Raw genomic sequence first — 23,378 nt, forward strand, 5'->3', positions numbered from 1 at the left:
CTGATCACAGTTTAGCCAAATCAAATGCAGCATTTTGAACCATAGCGGGATCTCAGCGGACCAACCTTTGTTTCCACGTTTGACATATTCCTTTATAAAAGCCTTTTTTTTGTTTGTTTGTTTATAATGCAAATTAAATTCAGCTCTTTTTTTTTTCTGTGTCGGAATAATCATCAGATCAGTGGCCTTTTGCACCCTCTTTAACCCCTATTGTTTTTTTTTGTTTTTTTTAGTTATGTTGTCTGGTGACCTTTTGGCAATGAGTGACATTTATTTTTTCGGACAAAATGCCAACAGAGCTATGATAATATAGGCATTGTACATGTGAGCAATCAGATGTTGCTTGAATATAAAGCCCTGCGCCCCGCTGCCACTAAAACCAATGATATCAGTCCACTGACTGTTCACGTTATTGTATGAAGCTCCTGTTCTTTTAAGATCCATTACGTCTCATTAGAGAAATGCTTAATTGAGGTTCGGTGAGTTACGGTACCTGTTGGGAGAAGCTGCAGCTTTGGCAAGTAAATGCAGCTTAAATAAATAAATAAATCTATGGCTAGAAAGACAAGTAAAGGGGGTTTAATAAAGAAATTAAATCCTGGAAATGGCTGTATACAGTATTTGAGAGGGAGAAATCGTTTTTTCCATGCTCGGCCAGGCAGCAGCTGAAGTCCGTGACCGAAGCAGTATAGAAAATAACCACCATAAATCAAGATGGCCCGGTGCCCACTCCGCTGTCCAACACTCCTGCCGGAACCGGCTACTCTTGATGCCCACGTTTCTTCCATAGCAGATACTCGGGCAGACGGATAGGAAGAGTTATAGCTGCTGACGGCAGCCGATGGCTGTCGAAGCCACCGCTTCATCACCGCAAAAACACAAGGGAATGAGAGAGGAAGATACCTCTGCACTTATTATACCAGATAAAAATGGGCTTTTTATTAAAAATCTGATACGGGTTAGGCGTTGCTGTCCACCTCCAATGTGCTGAGTGTCTGGTTAATTACATATTTATTGGAAGAATTCATCACTGCCACTCGGGTGGTCCATCGGAAGCCTTTTAAACAGTTTTGTTTCAACATTAATAAACTCTCATCTAACGTCGCATGAAATTAAAAAAAAAGCTTTTTTTTTTAACTAAAATAAATAATGAATAAACTAAAAAAAAAAAAAAAAAAAAAGAACCTTTAAAGGTCACACTTTGCATTTCACAGTAATACTGAGCTCTGCAGGAAGAGCTGAGCTTTACTGACAGCAGTTCCAGACGAAGTGAGCGATAGACGACGTACATCCGATTGGAGTTAATAAAAAGTGATAAAAGCAATATTTCTGCTCAAAAAAAAGAAACCGGTAGATGAGTATGGCAGTAGGTACAATAAGATATACCAAGCAAACAGAGGAAATGAAAAGTAAAAGGTCTGTTCTAATTATGCAAATACCACATTTTGATATTTTACTGATTTCCTTTCAGCTCCGTTTTTGGTTTCCACCAATTCCAGAGATGAATATCTGGCTCTTCGGTGTGTTTGGGAGATTATTCCGCATCAATATAGGTTTTACAAACTGTTGCTTTTGTCACGAGTACTTTCCCAGCGCGAGACAAAATTCTTGTTTTTTCAGAGGGAATAGAAGAAACTAGAGAATATTGATTTAGATGCACCGCTCGAAGCTCCCATGCAGAGGGATTTACGGCTTAATACTAGTTGTGCTTACTTTTAAAAAGATGTTTTTGCCATTTTGAATCCATTGTTTTTTCTGCAAAACGAGCTGGCGCACATCTATTTCAACTTTATATTGGAAAAACTGTCGCAATTGTCTCAAACTGAATTTTTCAAATCTCCTGAATAAAACTAATTCACCTCAGAAAAAAACCTATTACTTATGGATGCATATTCTTGTTTTGTTTGTTATCAATATGCTTTACAAATAATTCTGGGATGAAAATAGATGCAAACATTTCTTTCACAAATAGCAGTGGGATGTATTAAGTCGCCTTTTTTCCCGTGTGTGTAGGTCGATGGAGGCGTGGGCTCCTGCAAAAATATTCATCCGGAACAGTTATTTTATTAAATCTGAGAAAATATTGGAAAGCTGTCACTCGGTCTATATGGATCTGCCCTTTATTGCGTCGTTACGAGGTAGTGACAGATGCCTGGACAGTGAGTAATGAGGGGGGGGGGGGCGATATGAATAGTTAAATTTAGCTATCAACACACATTAGCTTGGTACATTCAGTTGAACCAAAGGCCTGAAGCTGACACGTAAAAGCAGAGATATTCAAGCGCGATTGTGTAGAATAAGATGTGAAATCATCGTCATCATCATCGCCATGGGAACTCACCTTGGCTTTGTTAATGGTGCAGTTCAGTGCATTGTTCTCCTGGTCGTACTGCAAACTGAATTCCAAGGTTCCCAATGTAGCTGTAAAGGAAACAAAAAGAAAAAGAGAGTGTGAGAGAGAGAGAGAGAGAAGGATATTAGTAGCTGGGAAATAGTCTTCATGGTGCACAAACAGGGTCGGTGGGGAGGGAAGAAATCCAACTCTGCTCGCCTGATTTGATCATTTTGAAAGGAAAGCACTAATGGGAAATCTAATGGTGTAATACAAACCATTAGGAATCAGCACAGAAATAAATACACGAGAAACGGGCGTGGGATGCAGGGAGAGCCGAACAACAATCTGGAGAAAAGGTCTTGGATGATATTTGAGATCCTGCTTCTAATTGATTCTTCTGAATGATTATTATAACATCGGCAGCACAGTTAGTTGTGTCAAAATTCGGGGCTCCTATTTGTGGCCCTGATTGTACTGAAGCTTCGCTTTGGGCTGAGCCGACATCAACATTCAAACACACTCTTTTTTTTTTTTACGTTGCAGGAAGGAGGAGAAAAGTACACCGACACCGACCTGTTGCTCATATTCTGCAGATTTTTTAGACGGTGTCATGGACATATTTTCCACACGGATGAACGTCACAAAGGGAAGACAAAACCATGTGTTAAAAAAAAAAAAAAAAAGCATAATGGAGCAGACTAATGCCAAGCATGCTAAAAATAAAGCATCTATTCCACGCAGGTGGGCAGCAGAAGTAGAAATGTTAAGTAGTTGAAATGAACACAATTCATATTGCATATCAAGCACGTTGAGATTCTCATTTAATCCTTATCTGTCCATTTCATATGAATAAATTAATGAGGTGAATTTGAAGTATTTCTTCGTCATCTTCTACAACGCTTTCAAGTCATTTATTTATTTTTTTCAATCGAGAGCTGCGTGTTTTTGTTTGTCTTGAGTGCCTGCAAATTAGCGGTTTAATTGCCTCCTTAGCGACCCTTTCCTAATCGAGGCGGCGCCTGCTCGTTGTTCATCAGCTTTTTTTTTTTTTTTTTTTTCTTTGAACTCCGAAGCTACTACGTATTCGTGAAGCACTACGCCGCTGAGTAGTGAACTGGAAATTTTTTTTATGGCATGATCTCATCCTTTGTCCTTTCAAAATGCCAAGTGGCAGGGGACTCTCATTTCCTCGATTGATCAAATGTTGTCAGGATGAAAACATTTCAACCATCAACAATATAAAAAAAAGAAAAGACGTGTGGGCTTGGAAAGGCTCTGAAGCCTCGTGTTGCCGCGAACAAATAACACCCAGTTTCTGCTCCACTCACACTTTGATATTTATATGAGCAGTGAACAACATTAGTCCTGTGGATTTGTAATTGTACTTTCAGCTATTCCCACCCCCTCCATGCTCTACCTCCTCTTACAAACGTGCACTTTGTAGTGTGGGATGAACCTGTAGTTGGCTTTTCTAGTACGACGTCGAACTGCAATATCTCAACAACAATTGGACGGACTGATATTATTATTTTTTTTTTTTTTTTTTTTTTTACAGATATTTATAGTTCCCAGATGATTAAACCATCCACGAAACAAAAAGGAGAATTCTTAACCCAGGAGGTCTGGAAGTAATGCCCAAATCCTGAAACCTGGTTAAGTATATTTAGTCTGTTAGATAATGTTAAGATGGCGTTAATGGTCAAATTTTGGGAGCGAAGAAAGCCCAGGTTTGTAACAGCTGTTTGAAGTGACGGATGCACAACTGTGACAAACAGAGTCGCTAAAAGGTTAAAGAGGAGACAGACGAGAGCTGTGATGAATGTATTGATTTAGGAGCAGAATCAAAGGTTTGATTATCAGTCACAGAAATCCTTCTCGACCTAACTGAAGCGGAGAGTTTCTGGTCTCTTTCCCTTTAATATATACATGCTGTATTTCAGCCGGGACGGAATTGGACAAAATATGACGAGATTTCTTTTAATCTAGTCCAGAGATGAACATTTAATTGTCTGTTTCTTGTGATGTTTAAATAGTTTAGATTTTTTTTTTTTTTTTTTTTACCTTTTACAAGTAACAAGCAAACAAGAGAGGACAGAAATGAAATTGCCCCTTAATGAATTAAACGTCCTCCCCCTCCATCGACTGAGCTAATAAGTTGCAGGATGGTGTGTTTAACCCACCGGGCCACAATGCTGGAAGTAGGATCTCCATTAACATTACCCGTTGAAAAGATTAGATATCAATAGCTGGAGAGCTTCCAAAGAAATAAATTCCACCAGTTCGGAGTTTAGTCCGTTTGTGATTGGAGTAATCCAGAGTCTCCTGAACAGCAGTGAATCAATGCTGCTCTTGGGAAAGCTGAGCTCATCAACAATGACTGGAGCTGCTTACCACCTCCGCCCCCGACACACACACACACACACACACACACACACACACACACACAGAGATGAACACATTCAGTTGGCTTTCTGGTTTTGTTGACATGATTAATATGGATTGTTTCACCGAGTCGCTGCTTGTTGCCACTCTGTGCTGCCAAAGTGCAAAACCGTCGACGAGTTTTATCGAGATCGTCTGAATGAGCGAAAATGGGAAGTTTCACCGAGTTAAAATCTTGTTTGGTGTCATTGTACTTCTTTTTATATTTGTTGCCCCATCAATTCGCGCCTTCCTGTTAACCTTAAACCTTTAACAGGTCAAAATCTCCATAAACAGAAAACGCAGACTGTCACTTTCAGTCGGCCCGGTAGAGTAGTGGTCTTGGAAGCAGTTCATGTTCGCCGCGTTGTCACTAGAATCCAATATACAGATCTGATTATTTTGTTTATCTGTTGAGACTTGCTCGCCGAGTGTCCTTCGCCTCGTCTCCACATGTCGAGGTGTCGGCCGGTTATCGGCTTTCTTCCGGGAAGGACTGAGCCTTTTACCCTCCGTCGCTCTCGACCTCCCTCGTTGCTGGTGGAGACTGGCAGTTGCCCTTACGAGCTTGGCGTTGAGGAAAAAAAACAAAACCACCGCCCAGTCTTTGGTTTTGCTCCTCATTGGACCAAACACCCCGTGTCCCCAACCACCTCTACCACCAGCGAGGCACTCATCGCTCTGAAGGCCGGCGGACTTGACGTCACTTTGCTTGCAGAGGTCGCTGCCTCTCCAAACTTTAACCTGAGCTCGGTGCCGCGCCCTCCGTTAGCCTCCGCTAACCAGCTTTCTGTCCTTCTCCTTGAGAGCAGGAGGCGAGGGGTTGTTCAAAAAAAAAAATCAAAAAACAAATCAGTGCTCAACTTGTCAGTCGAACGAGGGATCTCTGACAGATTGGACGTGCTCCCCTTTTTGCGCCTCGACCACAAAACCCCACCCATCTGCATTGATCTCATGCACCATGTTTTCTGAATTGATTCTGACAATGACGTCTCCATTCTCAACCTGCCGAGCTCTGATTTGTCAACCGTTCTCTCGGCCGGGTAAAACATCGGTCGGCGAGCGAAACGCCAGACTGTTTGAAAACCCCCTGAGATTTAGCAGCTTTTCGGGGTCCTGAACCAGATGAGAGCACAATTACCAGTATGTTCATTGGTCTTTCTCAAACATCAGCGTCCAGTGGTGTTACGAGGACTACAGCCTCTAACAAGGCTTCGCACCTTTATTCTAGAAAGCAGAACCAGTGAAAGTGCCTTCATGTAGTTGCTTTAAACTCCAGCGCTGGTATGATGACGTGTTACACTGAGGCAGGTTGTTAAGTTTCATGCTTTAAAGTCTTGATACTTTTGTGTGTTTTAAATTGGCTTCACTGTTCGGTTTCTTCTTTGAAATTGTGCCTTCCTTTTTCTCTGCCAACGGTTCATAAATAGATTTAATTAGCCAGGAAGTTTTTCTGTGACATCAGTGAGAACAAAAAGAGGTATTATTAGGAGGAATATTTTTTTTCTCGGAGATGAAGGGACACTATTTTGTCCGGCCATGAACAACATTAATATTTAATTGACCGAGACATTGCTTGTGTTTATCTCTGTATTCAGGCTAACAGTGGGACTCTATTAGGCAGTTTGAGATGGTGCTGCTTGTAATACTGCAGATGCATGAGCCATCTGGATCGCCGTGGGATACGGCACAGTACGATGCAACAGTGCAGCGAACTCTAAAGGAGTATAATACAGCGGAGTCATTTTATTTATTTATTTTTCGACAGCGGGGGCCTGTTCCAGTCTCGCTGTGCAGCCTAATTTCTGTGACTCTCCGGGAAAGGTGATAGGTTTAATTAAATTTCAAGTAGCTACTTGGCAGTATTGAAAGCAATAATTATCCAATTTTCCTGAAAAGAATCATTAATTACATAATCGCTAGCAAAGAAAGGAATAAATGATTTATTTGTTCGCAGGTCTTTTATTAGAAAGTGCCGAGTTACTCTGAAACACATTGAGTTGAAATCTCTTTCCCTTTCATTTTATTTTATTTGAGTGAGAACATCAACAGAATAATTCAGAGCGCGGTGAGAAATACTTTGTTGGAATAATGAGATCTTTGAATATTGAAAAAACATCAGGCACGACGGAGGAGTCGGCTGTCATAAACGGGAGCTAAATCAGGTGATGTGATTGTTTCCCAGCAAGTGAAGGATGACGAGTGTTGTAAGGCCGTTAAATGTTTACGGCGTCGTCATTTTCTTTTGACAAAATATGTTGTTCCCGCTGCGCAAAGTGATTTATCTTCTGAGGGAACACAATGCCCATTATCAGAGACGTTGCTTTGAAGCAGGCACACCGATCGTTTTCTTCTGTTAAAGAATGAATTAAGACCTTGGAGTGACGTGGACGTCCAAAGAGGGGACATTTGCCGGGCAGACTATTGATATAAAGTCGACTGCAAAATAATATCAGAGTTGAACTCTTTTAAAAACCAGGCAAGCTTGCACAGGCGTCAGTTTGTTCTACGAACCTTTTTCCAAAAACGTTGTGATGCTGTGTAAAATGTAAATTAAAAAAAAAAGACCAGGACACTCCGAACTGTTCAGCAGCTGAAATCCAAGAACGGGACTACATTTCACTTTCAAAACTCCAGCAGCAAGCTTTCTCATTCCCAAACGTTTACAGAGTGTTGTTTAAACGCAGTCGTCAACACGCCCGTTTACATTTTTTTTCAATGTGTTCAAAATGAGCCTATATTTTTTTTAGGAAACAATACAAATTTCTCCAATTTTTGACATGTTGTCTTTGGTCTATTTTCAATTAAAATATGCGTTAAAGTGATTTGTAAGTCATTGCATTCATTTACATTTTACAGTGTCCCAACTTTTTGGGGAACAGGGTTGTACTACAACTTTCAAACGGGGAAAGTTGAATCCACTTTGCGTGTGCATCAATGTTTTCGAAACAACAATTGTAAGAAAACATCATTTTCACACGGGCTCAGTTTGAATCCTTTAAGATTCACCATCAAGTGTTTATAACGCTGTAATAAACGGCGCAGCTCCTGGTAAAATGGAGAAAGCTCCATTTCCTCCATCGCTACCCATTAACTTCTGAACACACAGTAAATAATAGCTTCCAATGCACAAAGTGCTCATGCGGGTTAATCTCAAGGCACATTAACCTGAGCAAATTTAAGAGAAATCTGTCGGCTCGTAGCGAAAACACGACGCAGACGATACAAAAGGCAGACGGTCGGGAGTCACACATGGCTCCGCACGACTTGCGCATCGAGTGACGTTTTTCGCGAATCTGATTTTAAAAGAGAGCTGAGAGAGCCGTGGAAGACCTGAGAGAACAGCCTCTGGCCTCCAGAGGACATACACGGCAGAAAAAGAAAAAGGAAAGCCGAGCTGCATGTTGCACGTGTCAAGAGTGCCCCTCGTAGTGATGGTCGCTCTCTCGAGCTCTCTCGAGCTCTCTCGAGCCACGGGAGTGTTAATAGAGCCGATGACGGACAACGCAGCCGGCGGGGGCAGGAGGATTTCTGAGTGATGGCTCTTGTCAAAGTGGCCACCGCAAAGGCTCGGTCAAGAGGAGCACCACGGCAGCTCTATTACTCGCCTTCAGGCAAGAGCGCGGAGGCAATTCCCACCGAGGGAGTCCGACCGGGCAGTCACCTCCCCGGCTCAGAGCCAAGTCCACGAAGCTCTGCGAACCCCGGGCACGTCTCGACACTCCGAGCTCTTTTTAGCGAGTGTTTGTGTGGCAATTTGTTCGATGGCAACTGAGCAAATCTTTTATTGACTTTTGATCAACAGGCAGCGACTGAAAACAGAGCGCAGGACTGAAACACGTGCGAGGAATAATCAGCACACCCGGTGAGCGTCCCCGCCATCTTTTTTTTTTTTTTGGGGCTCGCTCGGGTGGAATAACGGTGCAATTAGGGCGCCATTAGCAGTAAAAACAAACAAAAAAACAAAACATACTCAGAAGTCGAGTCGCATAAATTGAGTGCAAAGTAATGCATCTTGCAAAAACTAGGTCAAACGCTTTGTAATTTCCTCACATCAATGTTCTGGGAAGGAAGAGAAAGAGATAACTGAAAATTGGATTTGACTGAGTCTGTGAGTGACACATGCGTGATAAGACAAAACACAAACCTAATTTACTCCCGTCCAGGTAACATACAGTCCAGGTACAACTGCTTGCGTTAAGTTCTGTTTTTATTTACACCTGCAGACACAACACATCCACGAATTATCTGCTTTGAGTAATATTTCGCGTCTGAAATGTTTTTCTCTTAACCAGATTAAAAAGTTTCTCATTGGAGTTTTTAGGACTTTGACGCCTTTGACTTTCTACCCCGAAGAAGAAAACCTTCAAAACAGTAGAAAATTCAACAAGTATGTTCCCGCTTTGAAAGAAAGTGCCGGGATTTTCATGCAAACTGTATTTGGCAGTGCCTTCAGGGTTTTTTAATAAATCGTTGTGATCTAGATTGCATGATTTTTGTAGCGGCTTTTCTAAAAAATGTTTTGTCATTTGCAGAGTTTTAAGTGTTTGTTTGTTTTTTGCGATAAAATTGCAGGTATTAGCAAAAATTGCAAGTCGGAAAACATTTTTTTTTTACAAATCAAGACTCATAAAGTCAAATTATTAGTGTCCCATCGACCAGTTGCCACCGTGTTAGTTCGTCTTCTTGTGCGGGGGCTTGAATGAACAATTAGATCGCATGCTTTACTTCAGCATCTCATTATGAGCCTCTCGTGAGACGGCAAAACTCTCGTGGGGGAGGGCGAAGGGGGGTGTGGAGGGGATGGAGAGTTCTGTAAAGGATGTTATTTGTCGGGCTAATTTGTTTTGCCCAATGAAAGAAAAAATGGGGGATTGTGACCTGAGCTGACACAAGATTTCTAAGTGTTGAACGGCACACTTAACAAAGCAATCTGTGTTTGACATCAGGAGTTTTTGTGCCGAAACATGTTGGGAAAGTTGCCCACCTGCCACCGCGGCTTCCACCTACGGGGGGAAATGATTAGATTTTGGAGCTCATGACTGCACACATTTGCATGTTAATGAGAAATAAAACTTTGGGAAATAATGAAACATCTTAATGCTCTCAGATAGAGTTCATATTAATTCAGAACTACCCATGTGGTCTGTGAAGACGAGTATTTTGACACGGGGACATTTACTTTTTTTTTTTTTTTTTTGTAAATGTCATAACATCAGAGCAAATGGTTGTGTTTAACATGTCAATTATTTTAGCACATTAGGCGGCTCTTATTAAATGTTGTGGCAGAGTCACATAATAAACAGCGGCGCTCTCAGACACTCAAAATGAGTCAACAGACAAATCTGTGGTGTAAATACTTTTACAGCCGTGTAATGCACTTTGGTCTAATTTTAATTTCTTTCTATCAAAGGTGACTCTTAATGATCTATTTTGAATATAAAACAGTGTAAATGAGCCAATTTTGCATAAAAACAAAATTTGCAGGGGAATATATTTGTAAATATTATTTTGTCTTGCCTCAGAAAATCCCATTTTAGAGATTAGCCGCCAAACTGATCTAAATTTTCACCTTTATTTATTTATTTTTTTCTCACACAGACAGGATCAAAATCCAGAAAATCACTCTCATATCAGAGACCTGAAGTCAGGCTACTCGCAGAAAGTAACGAGTTTATATCTGCTCTGTATTGTATTTCAATATCAATATACCTCCCCGTGTGGAACTGATGGGATTTTTCTTTGATGTCTGAAGCAGCATGAGGCTGCAATTACACATCATCTCTTAACAATAGGTGAAGAATTTCATCCAGTATTCTCACTAGACTCGTCTGCTTCTAAATGGTTCGTGAGACTGTTGTTATTATCAATAATATATATGAAAATGGACGTCTGAAAAGTGAAGCCAATGTGGAAGTGTCTTAAAAGTGTAATACCACCGAGGGTCACTAGGGGCTGGCTCCCAAAAAAAAAAACCCTCTAATAAACTCATTGTATATAAAAGTGGACGTAGCTTCCCGGTCTAAAAAAAATGAGGCCAATGTGGAAGTGTGTTAAAGCGTAATACCACCGAGTGCCACTAGGGGTTGGCTCCAACAAGGCTCCCATTCAACTTCTCTCATGAAATACAAAGTCAATACATTTTTTTCCACTAGTCATTATGGTGTCGTTCACTAAAGTCACTCCTTCTTATTCGTTTTCTGGCGGTCCATTTGAAAATAATCCCGTCATTAATTAGAAATTAGTCCTCAAATAGCGGCACGTTTGGAGGGCGTGTCTGTTTGATTGACAGGCCTGTGGTGCAGTCAGGTTTCCTGTAAAGGTGGATCGGCGTCGTGTCCTCGGGTTCTCCAGTCAACTCAAGTCAGATCCTCCCGTCACTACCCCCCCGTCTCGTCCAAATACGGTCACTTATGTGTGGCGCTAAAATAAATAATAATGTTGAACTCGCTGCTTTGAAACCGATTGGTGACGCTTCGGCATCTCGTTACAGAACCAGACCGGTCGATTGATGGATCACTAAAGTGCAGGTGATCCTCGGCCTAAATGCTGCAGAAGTCAGTCAGAGCCAGAAGATGTTGAATTTTTCATCAGTGAAGCAGCCTGTGCAGAAATTCTGTTCCTCTTTGATTGCGGCGCTGAGAAAATGTTTTTTTTTTATCGTTTCTGAACTTTACCTGTAAAGGGATATTTAGAGTACATAAAAATCTTTATGTATTTGATAGAAGAAGTTAAATATTATTGGTAAGATGGACTTTGTCACTATCTTTTTCTTTTCTTTTTTTAAAGCATAGGCAATAAATAATTTTCTGAATGTGTAATGTTATCTGATGTGAACAGTGAGCGTTGAAGCAGGTTCAGGAGGCGTTAGGACAAATCTCACAAGACTCATGTTTTCCCCCACATTGTTCCGCATTTATGCCAAAACAATAAAAAAGAAAAAAACTGTTAAATATTGAATGAAAGTAAGTTCAGTTACTCAAATCCTTTTGGCTTGTTTTGTATTTTTTCCAGATTTCCACACGACTCGAACACAGTCGATGTGACGTCACACGGAAAGCATTTCTTGGTACGGTGACATTTCTAAAACGAGGTGTATCCATTAACCTGCGCGGCAGCTCCACAGATTTAGCGGATCCGTGGTCACCGTCCGTTTAATTACTGCGGGCGGTGAAGCGTGACCGTTTTTTTTCCCTGCGTCGCTCCGTCTCCAGGTTCTTCCATCACGAGACGCGCAAAAACCATTAAAACAATCTGGGTCTAAAAATCTGGGTGCGTCAGAGTGCGCCGCGGTACGTGGCAACAGCTAAAGGATGAGGGAGCGCAATAATCGGTTTTACTGTTTGATCACTGAACCAACATTTGTTTTGAGCTCCCGAACACGAGCTCAGGTGGACGCACCGGTTGATGCCGCGGCGGGAACGGTGACGTCTCTCTCACCAGCGGCAGTGTTTCATTGGATGTTGATGTTTGCGGGGGAGCTCACGCAGCCTGTGGAGACTTTTCCCTCAGCCAGAAAAACAACAACACAATTGGTCATGTTGTCAAAGACGGGAAGTGGACTATTTCATTTCCATTAAAGGACCATAAGTGCTTTGTTCCATCACTCAACTATGACCGAAGGCGGATATTAGCTCCCCTGTTGGTGGACGTATCTTTTGGGTCTGAAAAAGGGAGGCCGAAACGGAAGTCCCTTGAAGTGCAATACCACCGTGGGCCACTAGAGGTTGGCTCCATAAAGCCTCTGGCTGCATTGACTCCCATTCAATTTCTCTCATTACAATACAAAGTCGGTAAAAAAAAATTCCACCAGTCGTTGTGTCACTCATAACTGTCAAACTGTTTTTTTTTTCTTTTAAAAGGCTGATCAGTTATTATTGGATGTAAACAACGAGGTCATGGAAATAATTCATGTAATTCCCGGGTAGTGTTGGCGACCTGCACTGTGGCAGCGTGTCTCTTTTCTACAATACATGCCCACATCTTCAGAGGCACGAAACGCCACCGGTGTCCATAAAAGGAATGACTGAAATTAGACTCCTGGCAAATCTATTTGATCAATTCTCCGCTGAGCTCATTTGATCTTTTAGTTAGTGCAAAATTCCTCAACTATGTTCCCCGAGCCCTCTGGCTCCGCACCGATCTCACTCATCTTTTCAAAATGCTCACAGCAGCCTGCTCCTCCCACACGGAGATTTGGATGCTTATTAAGTTCATTTGCGGGTCCGGGGGAGGGAGGGAGGGAGGAGGGGCGGGCGGGGGTGGGGGAAGGGGAGGGGACAGACTATGTCTAGATATTTAACTTATAAATAAAGACGGCTGTAATTTTTTTCCCGCGTACAAGCCTCAACTTGTGATCAGACATCCCGGCAGCCAAGGTCACTGGAAGGTCGACGCTGCCACAATAGAAACGATCATTTATGGAAACGAAAGGAAAACACTTTCACTTCTGTAACGACAGGACAATTAAATAAAGTCATTACGCTTTTCATCCGCAGCGCTGTGTGTTAAATCTGTGTATGAAATCAAGAGATTTATTAAAGCGAGGGAATCCGGGCTGAATATGGATTTTGTTTCCAATCACAGTGAGATTATTGAAAGCGTTTGCCTGATTTGCGGGGATTTTCAGGATAGTGCTTCCTCTCCTAATAATTGATATCAGTATCAGCCTCCATCCAAAATTCATAATCAACTGACCTTTTATTCCAAACGAGCCCGCGGCTAAAAATCCGTGGGCGGTATTGATGGGGCGACGTCTGAGGTTCATCAGAGCAACAGGAAAGCTGTTTGAAATATGAAAAAGACAGACGGACGCTGATCGACGCAGCTTTGTGACAAAAGATGGAACCGCGGGAGCGGCGTTTGTTCGTATTTACCGTCCCGCTTTGACACAACATGCTGGGATTCAGAGGAACGGCCGGCCTTGAAACCAGCCTCATCCCCAGCTATGATACAGATGTGCCCTTTGGGACTGTCCTGGAAATGATCTACTCGAGTCCAGCTTGTATTTCAGAGTCGAACCGACTGCATGTGAAACCGCAAAGAGCAAGTCTCACTCCACAATCATAGCTGAGGCTTTCAGCTGACCTGTAATGTCCAAACCGTAGACTGGACATAAAAGAGTTCGTAGCTTCGGGGTCTGAAAAATGATGTCAATGCAGCTGCAATACCAGCGAGTGCCACTAGAGGTCGGCTCCAAAAAGCCTCCGGCTCCATAGACTCCCATTCAACTTCTCTCATGAAATTCTCAGTCAATAAAATGTGTCCGTCAGTTATCTCGGTGTTGTTAGCTAAAGTCGCTCCTTCTTATTAGTTTTCTGGAGGTCCATCTGAAAATAATCACGTCATTAATTAGAAAATAAGCCTCAAAAAGACCTGTTTTTGGGGGCGTGCCTGTTTGATTGACAGCCCTGTGGTGCAGTCAGGTTACAGCAATCGGTGCCCGGTACACAGTATCCTCGGGTTTACCAATCCGATCTAGTCAGATCCACCGCTCGCTCCTCCACCAGCTTGTCCAAATATGGTCACTTCCTGCTCCGAACTAGCAAGACGGCGCCGGCCAAATTCCGAACTTCATGACGGCCTATTTCACCGGTACTCTGCCGGTACACTCACACCAACACGGCTCCTTCCACCATCCCGGCCTTTTCTTTATGTGCTTTATTTTTTGATATCGATCTAATGTACCCGTGTACTTTTTGAAAGGAGTTACTTCTCTCCGCATTGCTGCTCAGATTTGCTCTGAATGATCAATACCTTGATGTGTTTAATGTCTCCTCGGTAGGATTCCTCAGCTCCACTTCAGGAACGTCCGCTGCTTTATTGATTTTAATCTCCACGCTGAGCAGTCGGGAATGTTTTGCTGCTCCAAGGAAAATCTATGACGGACTCTGGATTACCTCTCGTACGTACTGTATATCTTCGTTTGTACTTGTAAACTCCTCGCGATAAGTGATTGGTACAATTCCTTTCAGCTAATTGGTGTAACGTTGCATTAGCCTGCTGACACTGGTAAATGTTTTAGTCTGAGCCAAGCTACGTATTTCAATTCATGTTTACCTGTTTTGTTTTTTCCAGCTCTTAAAGCTAAACAAGACACTTTTCACAATAAAACACCGTCCATTTTTGTTCTTTTTCCCATACGAATATATACGTACTAAAAAAACAGTTTTTTAGCGTTGTAGTTCATCTGGTATTTTATTTCCTTTCGCACACTTACCTAATGTGTCGGCTATTAGTGCAAATGTTATGAGAATAATTCCGATTTGTTCTGGTTGTCGGGATCATTTTTATGTTTTGAGAAGAGATATCGAATGTTGTGTTCAGGGTTATGGGACATTTTTGTCATGTAAACTGGACATTTTGAAGCATTTCCTGTTTTTAATTTGTGGAAATATCCATCATGAAGCTCTAGATGATTGTTTGTGTTTTTATCTTTAACTTTAATGAATCCAGAAATCATCTTTCTTTAAACAATTTAATGTAAAACACTGCAAATACCTGTAAACTGTGGCTGCCGGTAAAACCCCCCCCAAAATTTAAATAACTACATTTAAAAATGATAATTTCAGGTAATTTAATAACATCTGAATTTGCAAAAGGTTCATTTTCAGCCTTAACCAGTAGATGTACAAAACAAACACTCCTTGTTTGGTCAAAGAATTAAACGGTGAGAAAGGAAACAAAGCAAATCCTGCAGATTATAGTAGTTAAAAAAAAAAAATAAATAAAATTCACTCTTTCATCCAATAGAATTATAATTTTGTCCATTTTCTTTATGAGGATTAAGCTGTCAAGTTGTCTGTTGGCGTTGCAGAACAAAAGGTGACTTTGAAGTCGGCGGCCCGTCTAACACCTCTACGGTACTGTTGTCTCACACCGCGTTAATCCACTTAAGTGGGCAAATAGAAAAAAAATCCATCATCCCTTTGGAGTTAATAGTCAAAAGTTCCATTCTAAGCTGCAACAGATAAAAAAAAACCGGTGTGTAGCTACGGGGAGCAAACTTTGACTGCGTTTTTTTTTTTTTTTTTATTCATAAAATTTTGAGAGAGAACAAAGACGAAGGGAGGCGATGATCAGGAGTTGTGCCTGGCAGCGTCCCCCCGGGGGGAAGTTATCTTTTCCACCCTGCCGTACATTCACTGTTGCAGCCCAGTGGATTAGACAGGGAGACGAGTGCTTTCTGATTCTTCTGCTTCTTTTCTTTTTCCTCCCCCCCTTGCGATATGAAATTCTGTCGACAGAAGTGACAACAGACTGAAGAGTAGAAAGGGCTTCATGATAAGAAACGACACACACACACACACACACACACACACACACACACACACACACACGTACATCTTTTGCAGTCAGGACATGTATGTTTGCTGGATTCGGTGTATCTCGTCTATACAGCCCGTCTGGCATTAAGCGGTAGAAATGAAAGGGACGAGACGCGACACCGATCGTGTCGTGTAAAGCGCGGCGGCAGCGGCGATTTTTATTTTACACGTGGGCTCATAAAAAGATGCCGTGATATTGACTTTGTGGGGAGCCGCTGCTCTCTCCGTCTTCTGTTTTGAAGACGAGAGGAAGAAGTTCCTCCGACTGGGATAACAAAATCTGAACGATATGATGTTTACAGCAGAGTGAAAAAGACTCGGGGGGAGGAGGGAGAGGAGGGGGGGGGGGGGGGGAGACGACAAGTTTGTCTACTGTTGAACTGATTTCAGAGATATTTTGGCTCCCGACTTCACAGAGCGACGCAGCAGGTAGCGATGATGGGTGACGTGCGGACATCGTCCCGCTCTTTCATTTTGGCTGTGGTATATTTCAGTGGAGGCTGCGGGCTGTATTGCATCAACATCTAACCAACGTCGAAGTGTTTGATGAGAAAAGTAGGAGCAACTTAACATGAAAGAAAAAGGCCAGGGGGCACAGACGCGTGTTTTCTGCTGTTAAAATAAAAATGATTTGTAGAGCCGGTTCGTTGTAGGAAAAACAATAACAGATTGATTCCCGTAGCCGTGAAAGAAAATACAAAACACGACAAGGGATGTATTCGTTATTCTACTCTTCTTACACGACTGCTGTTCTTAGCGTTGAAGGGTTACGACCACAAGTCTCTGAGGGCCACGAGAGCTCGCCTCCAACAAGTTGACATATTTTTTTTCCACTTGTCCTTTTGGTGCTGTCGGTTAAAGTCGCTTCTTCTTATTTGTTTTTATGGAGGTCCATCTGAAAATAATCCCGTCATTAATTCGAAAATAAGCTTCAAAAAGCTGTGTTTTGGGCGGCGTGTCTGTTTGATTGACAGGCCTGCGGTGCAGTCGAGTTACGACGAGTGGTGGGCGGGGCTCAGGATTGTCGGATTTCCAATCGGATAGAGTTCAGGTCCAACGCCAGCTTCTCCCCAAATATGGTCACTTCCTGCTCCAAACCGCTTCGAACTAGCAAGATGGATTTAACCCTAACACCTCCCCCCCCCCCATTTGAGAGACTGAGCTTTTAAGAACTTCTTTCCTTCCGCAATAAATGACTTTATTGACCGAAACGCCAGGGGGACGGTAAACGGCACCGCACGGAGACGAGGCCGTAAACCCGGGGGGGATATTGGCTTAAAGTATTAGCGTGTTAGCTCGCTGGCTACGGTCGTTCACCAAACGAACCTCTGAAATGAAATGATGTGACCGTAAATCACCTGCGCAAAACAAATTTATAACGCGCTGCTTCATCAGACCACAAAAAGCTCTCGTCTGACGGCGCCGCATTATAAAGACGGGAGATCTGCACCTGACGGAGCGACGCCGGCGCGTTTCATCAGGAGGACGCGTGTGGTTTGAGAAGACGGACTGCGGCGAGGACAGCGTCCGTCGGCGTGATGGAGCGCCGCCTGATTGATGCGGCGCTTAATCTTTGTGTCTGATGATCAACCGAGAAGCACCTGCCCACGTATACAGTGTGTGTGTGTGTGTGTGTGTGTGTATGTGTGTGTGTGTGTGTGTGTGTGTGTGTGTGTCGGCACGGCCGCAAGCTGCTGCCGGCAGCGACAGTGGAACAAAGAGCAAACATCGGGGCGAATGATTGCAAAGTTTTTACCTTTTATAGTATTTTTGTACTTTCGCTGCTTTCTAAAAAAAAAAAAGAAGCATAAAAACAAACTCTTTCAGGGTTTTTTTAATTTATTTTTTTGTGTGCTTTTTAAGAGCTAATGTTCGCCTGTTTGTTGAATCATTAACGTGTGCTGATTTCTGGCAGGAAAAAAAAGCAAATGACATCGATCCATCCCAAAAAAACAAAAAAAAACTCCCTATCATGTCTATTTTCAGAGGAGCTGGATTTCCTCTATGTGCGCTGTATGTTTCTGAGTTTATCTGATTCAAGTGTGCGTGTCTTTCTGTTAAATCCTGTGTGTGTGTGTGTGTGTGTGTGTGTGTGTGTGTGTGTGTGTGTGTGTGTGTTTCCGTTTCCTCTCAGGTACCTGTCACGCCGGGGGTTTTACCTGGCGGTGGATCAGCCTATTGGGCATTAATCCCCTCTATCTCGTCTATCTATCTCGATCATCGCGTTTCTGGTTTGTTTTCTTCTCCGCCTCGTCGTCTTATCGCCGCCTTTTAATCGCGCATCACGCGGTCGCGTCCCCCTCGAGGCGACGTCTCGCGGCCCGGGAGCTTCTTCGGGGTCTAACCCATCTTTGCCGTGGTTGTCCGTGCAGGCCGATTACGACGTTGTAGATCAGAACCCGGTGGTTTGAACCCGGTCGCTCGGCCAGCTGGCGACTTCAAGTTCATTTATCACAAACCAGCTAATCAACCATCGATCAGCCGATGAGACGAGAAGGGAGACGCAACAAGTCTACTCGGATGTCCTCCACGTCTTGTTTTCAATCATAACGGTGTAGGTTGTGTGTGTGTGTGTGTGTGTGTGTGTGTGTGTGTGTGTGTGTGTGTGTGTGTGTGTGCGCGTTCAGGCCTACATATGTGTTTATCTGGCGTACTTGCATTAAATCTGTATAATATGATTATGGTATCTGCCTGCACTCCGGAGAAAAACAGACAGTCTAATCTTGTTGGTTGCTAGGAACTGGGCGAGCTGGAGAACGGATGAGGCGAACGCCCCCGCCCCATCAAATAGCTCACCACATTGAGCTAGACTTGATCTAATATCGGGGGGGGGGGGGAGGGGGAGGATAAATGGTTGGCTGTGGAAGAGGGGGGCTGGGGACTTGCGGGGAGGGGGGGGGGTATGCATTTGGCTGGAAAGCAATCATATTAGAAAATGCACTGTGGCTACAGGCGGTCACTGCGTGGCTGAAAGATTTAAGGCGAGCAGGGCGACCTCGAGATGCACGGAAACCAACAAAGCTTTTTAGAGCGACAAGTACATTCTGATTTTCCTGCTACACATGAAAGGTTGCACAGCAGGTCGTACTGAGGGTGCACATGTAACTTGAGCGCGAGTTTGTGACATCACAAAGTTAGGGAAGTCCAAACGTCTCGTCTAAACGGCGCAAATGCTGATTACGGGCCGCGTTTGATCACTTTCTGTATTTATGCAGCGCTTTGACGTGCTTTAAAGCCAAAAAAAGAAACTCTGAATTTATACAATATGGTACCTTTAAAAGAAGTCATTTCCGCACGACTGCAAGAGCTTGTTTGGCAGGAAAAATATTGGTTTTGGAAACAAACAAGCTAAGCCGTCCCTTCTGGATTCAGATGGCGATAAAGACGAACCTCGTTGCTATTGTACACCGTCATTATGTTTCCGTGGTGCCCACTGCGCATTGGATCCACAAATGTAAAAAAAATAAAAAAAACTTTGTTATGCCTGTGGAAGTTGCCAGATTTTCTGGTAGCAGCACGCTGGCTGCTAAATGATAAATTATTACATTACAGTATAATCTTCTGAGAGCCCTTATCTACACATTACAGTGCCTATTAATAAAAAGTCCTCTTACTTTTGATTATAGAGTCAGGATTCTAGTGGTCGAGGTCCAGAAGCATGCAGCAGCCCTGTCTTATGTAAATTAAATTTTTATACTGGTGTGTTTTGCCAAAAATTTTACCTTATGCCTCGAATCTGCTGGATGGAAAAGTTTTAGCGAGTGAAGGAAGCGCTGGAGGTTGTAGTCCAAGTACTAACGTGCAAATCTGTGACCCAAAGGTCTGGGTTTGCGTCCTGAGTGCTCAGATTTAGCCAGTAAAATCAGAGTTTTGCAACTTGTCAGAAACATTCATCGAAAATGTTTCCTCGTATTTGCTGGCACAAAATATTACTACAACAAATTCATTTTTAGGAGACGGTGCTGGAATTATAAAACTAGTACACATATCTTGGTTGTGTTAACTGCTGGAGTTAAATGGGTGTCCATGCTGCGCGTCATGCGTCCATGTGCATTAAAGTTCTGGATAAAAGATGAAGAAAATGAGAGAAAATACATTCAAATTTGTGTACGGCCGCCCACCTCTGAGCCTGGTTCTCTGACGGTTTTGAGTTTTTTCTTCCCTCTGTCGGAGGTTTTCCTCCCTTAAAGGAGAGGGTTTTTTTTCCTCCTATCTTACGCGTGACCTATCGAATTGTTGTGTTCCTCTATACAATGTTGTAAAGTTCTCTTTACTGTGTGAAGTGCCTTGAAACGTACCGTGTTGAGATTTGCCGTTATATAAACAAAAATGTACTTGAATTTCAAACGTCTCCAGTCTCGCTCCGTTTACAGCCCGGAGATGTCGAGCGCCGCCTCTTACTCGACTGGCACCGTACCTGCACAGTTTCAGGAGGAACACCGGCTGCTTCCTCATTCTCAGTCGACCACCGTCCACTCCTGCACACTCTCTGACACCTCGTGGGTTTTTCTGGCCGTGTTTTCTTCCTCCGACCTGTCTTGAGAGGTTTCGTGGAGAAGGATCCTCGCATCACTTCAACACTCGCTGTTCCATCATCAAGTCTCAGATATCCCCACACACACACACACACACACACACACACACACACACACACACACACACACCGTGCAGGCGCTTCCACGACAACCAGTACGACTCCCGAGCTGACATTTCCAAGAGGATTTCCTCCCACAAACTACTCGTGAACAAAATGAGCTCTTTTCTCCTGGAACACGGTCCTCGACAGGATCTTTTTAGAAATGATTGAGAAAAGCCAAATTAACACCCACCTCATTCAGCGGACGCGTTTGTGCAGCTTCTTTATCCCCCGTATCCTTACATTTTTAGATTTCATCCTATTTCAGAGCTGTAAAGACGACCACACCGAGAGGATGAAGAGGATTCGTCACTAGTTTACGATATCGATCAAGTAAAAAAAGATTGTGCTTCATGTCTTGGATAAATCCTGCTCAATTGGAAGCACAAACACCAACTTTTGCCAGCGCTCATTAGAGAACATGTGTATGAACCCTAAAGACACAATAAACGGGAGGGATGCACAAGCGAATTCGTTCGGCCTGAATAAACCTCACAGCTACGCGACCTTCCCCGACTATCTGCTTTCTTTTTATATCGTAAGTGTTATCCGTCCTCTGGCTACCTGACCCCACAGCAGAGAAACTGCTATAATGGTGACGCACAGTTTCATGCACAAACATAAACAGAACATTTTAAGAGCAGGTATAAAACCCGGCGGTGGCTCTGTGGTCTACGACAGCATCAGATAGATGATTCGTACTTATTTTAAAGGGTATTTGTTACCTTAAAGAACAAAAAACGGTAAAATAAAAATACACAAACGAGCAAATGTGTGTCTGTGAGGTAAAAGTTGAGCCTGTCATCTTCAAACGTGACTATTTTTAAATGTAAAAAAGAAATCTTCTAAAAAAGCATCTCATTCACTTGAGATAGACGGTGCAGCGTGAAGATCGCCCAGCAGGCCGGTTACTACGTCGCTGTGCTTTAACCGCTAGCAGGCATCAAAATATGAAACATAAACCATCAACATCAGCAACACTGCTGGTATAATTACCAAAAGCCGTCCTAACGAGCTGCGAGTGTCAGACTTTCACCGGCGCCCTCGTCTCAGTCTGTTTTTGGACGTCAGCTATTCAAGCCCTCACAAAAGCACGGCGAACGACTGGCCATTAGTGCTGCGGTCGGCACGGTAACATTTTAATGTTTGATTTTCAGACCTTTTAAATGGGCAGACAAAATAAAGACCTCCTTCAGTCCTCGGTTTGTTTTCGGATCAAACGATGTCACTGTGTTCCCCCCCTCCCCCCTCCAAAAAGAAAAAAAAAAAAATAGTACAAATTAGTGTAAAAACGATCAAAATAGTGGTGATTTAAGGTAAAAGGTCATTTCATGAATGAGATATCAGGGAACTGGCCAACGTGACGCCAAAAGTGGAAAACGATGAAAGATGTGAGAGGTTGGAGTCAGACGGCAGTGTGTTGTGTGGATGCTCTCACAGAGCGGTGATTTATGAATGAATGAAGATGTACGGCGTGTCGGCCGTAACGACAAACGCCGCATCTCTGGACTCCGCCTCCGGCCGCCCGGCGGATTAGAGATGTGCCGGTGGGAGGGGTGGGGGGAAGGGGGGGGGGGAAAGGACTTTGGTCATAAAATGGCCTGTAGATCGATAACCTGCTGTCAGACATGACTTCAGTGATTCTGTTTTCATCCCTGGGTTGAATACCCAAAAACATCTCGCGGTACGCTGAGCCGGCGTGCGGTGGGGGAGGGGGGGGGGGGGGTTGATAACACATACAAGGACCGTGTTATCCTCGTGTGACCTTGTGTTTGTCTCCAGATTGATCGACCGAGCAATGTGAGGCAACTCGAGCGAGTGTGCTTCTATCAGATAAAACTGTTACAGACAGTGATTTAGATCACAGCGGAAGATTAATAAGACTAAAATCAGATTAATAAAACTAAAATCAGATTAATAAGACTAAAATAACTATAAATCGATTCAATAAGTAAAGACATCTTTCTGGGCACTATTGGCCTCGTCCAGCAGGTAAAATAAAAAGTACATTCAACACATAGACTCTATCTAAAAGGGAACGTAGCGACCGGCTCCGAAAAATCCACAAGTGCCTTAAACTGCAATACCACCAAGCGCCACTAGATGTCGGCTCCAAAAAGCGCCAGTTTCCATTGACTTACATTCAACTTCTGTTGTGAAATTCTCAGTTCTCTGTAAGTCATCAGCTAAATTCCCCGACCTCACCTCGCGCCTGTTACAGAAGTCAAAGTGAACGACACTGCGACAGCGCCCTGTAATTACTGAACCCTAAATGGAGCGCCGGCAGCCATTAACCGTGCCATTAGTGACACCGGTGGCTTTTCCTGCAATGTCACGTCAAAAACATTCAAGCAAAAAAAAAGGGTGAGCGGGCGCCCGCTGACGAGATGCTAATGAGCTGCTAATTAGCTTTGTAGCTTGGATGTTAGCGGCGCTCTTTTTTTCCCCGGTAGCTATTTTGTGTGTGTGTGTTAGCTGACTTCTTGCGAATCTCTTTTTTTTTTGTTGCTAAAAGATATTTCCTGTGTAACTGCAGGACATGTTATTTACACGGCAGATCTGTGAGCCGCAGCCAGAAAAACAAACAACAAAAAAAAGACTTTACAACATGGTGTGAGACAATTTCCACCGTAGTGCCTCTTTGTTCCGGCTTTGAAGG

The 23,378-nt window shown here is 43.2% G+C and overlaps 1 protein-coding gene across 1 annotated transcript in view; it reads right to left on the minus strand.

The window, feature by feature from the left end:
• The window catches only part of doc2b (double C2-like domains, beta), a 93,588-nt gene that overhangs the window by 46,405 nt on the left and 23,805 nt on the right, over window positions 1-23,378 (minus strand). Inside the window, exon 2 of the mRNA XM_069145917.1 lies at window positions 2,342-2,421. Coding sequence (XP_069002018.1) covers window positions 2,342-2,421 — 80 coding nt within the window. The remainder of the gene's footprint in view (window positions 1-2,341; window positions 2,422-23,378) is intronic.

Source organism: Embiotoca jacksoni, unplaced genomic scaffold (genome assembly GCF_022577435.1).
Source record: "Embiotoca jacksoni isolate LCO1_2020_lvr unplaced genomic scaffold, fEmbJac1.0.p SCAF_13, whole genome shotgun sequence".
In the NCBI taxonomy this organism is placed as follows: Eukaryota; Metazoa; Chordata; class Actinopteri; family Embiotocidae; genus Embiotoca; species Embiotoca jacksoni.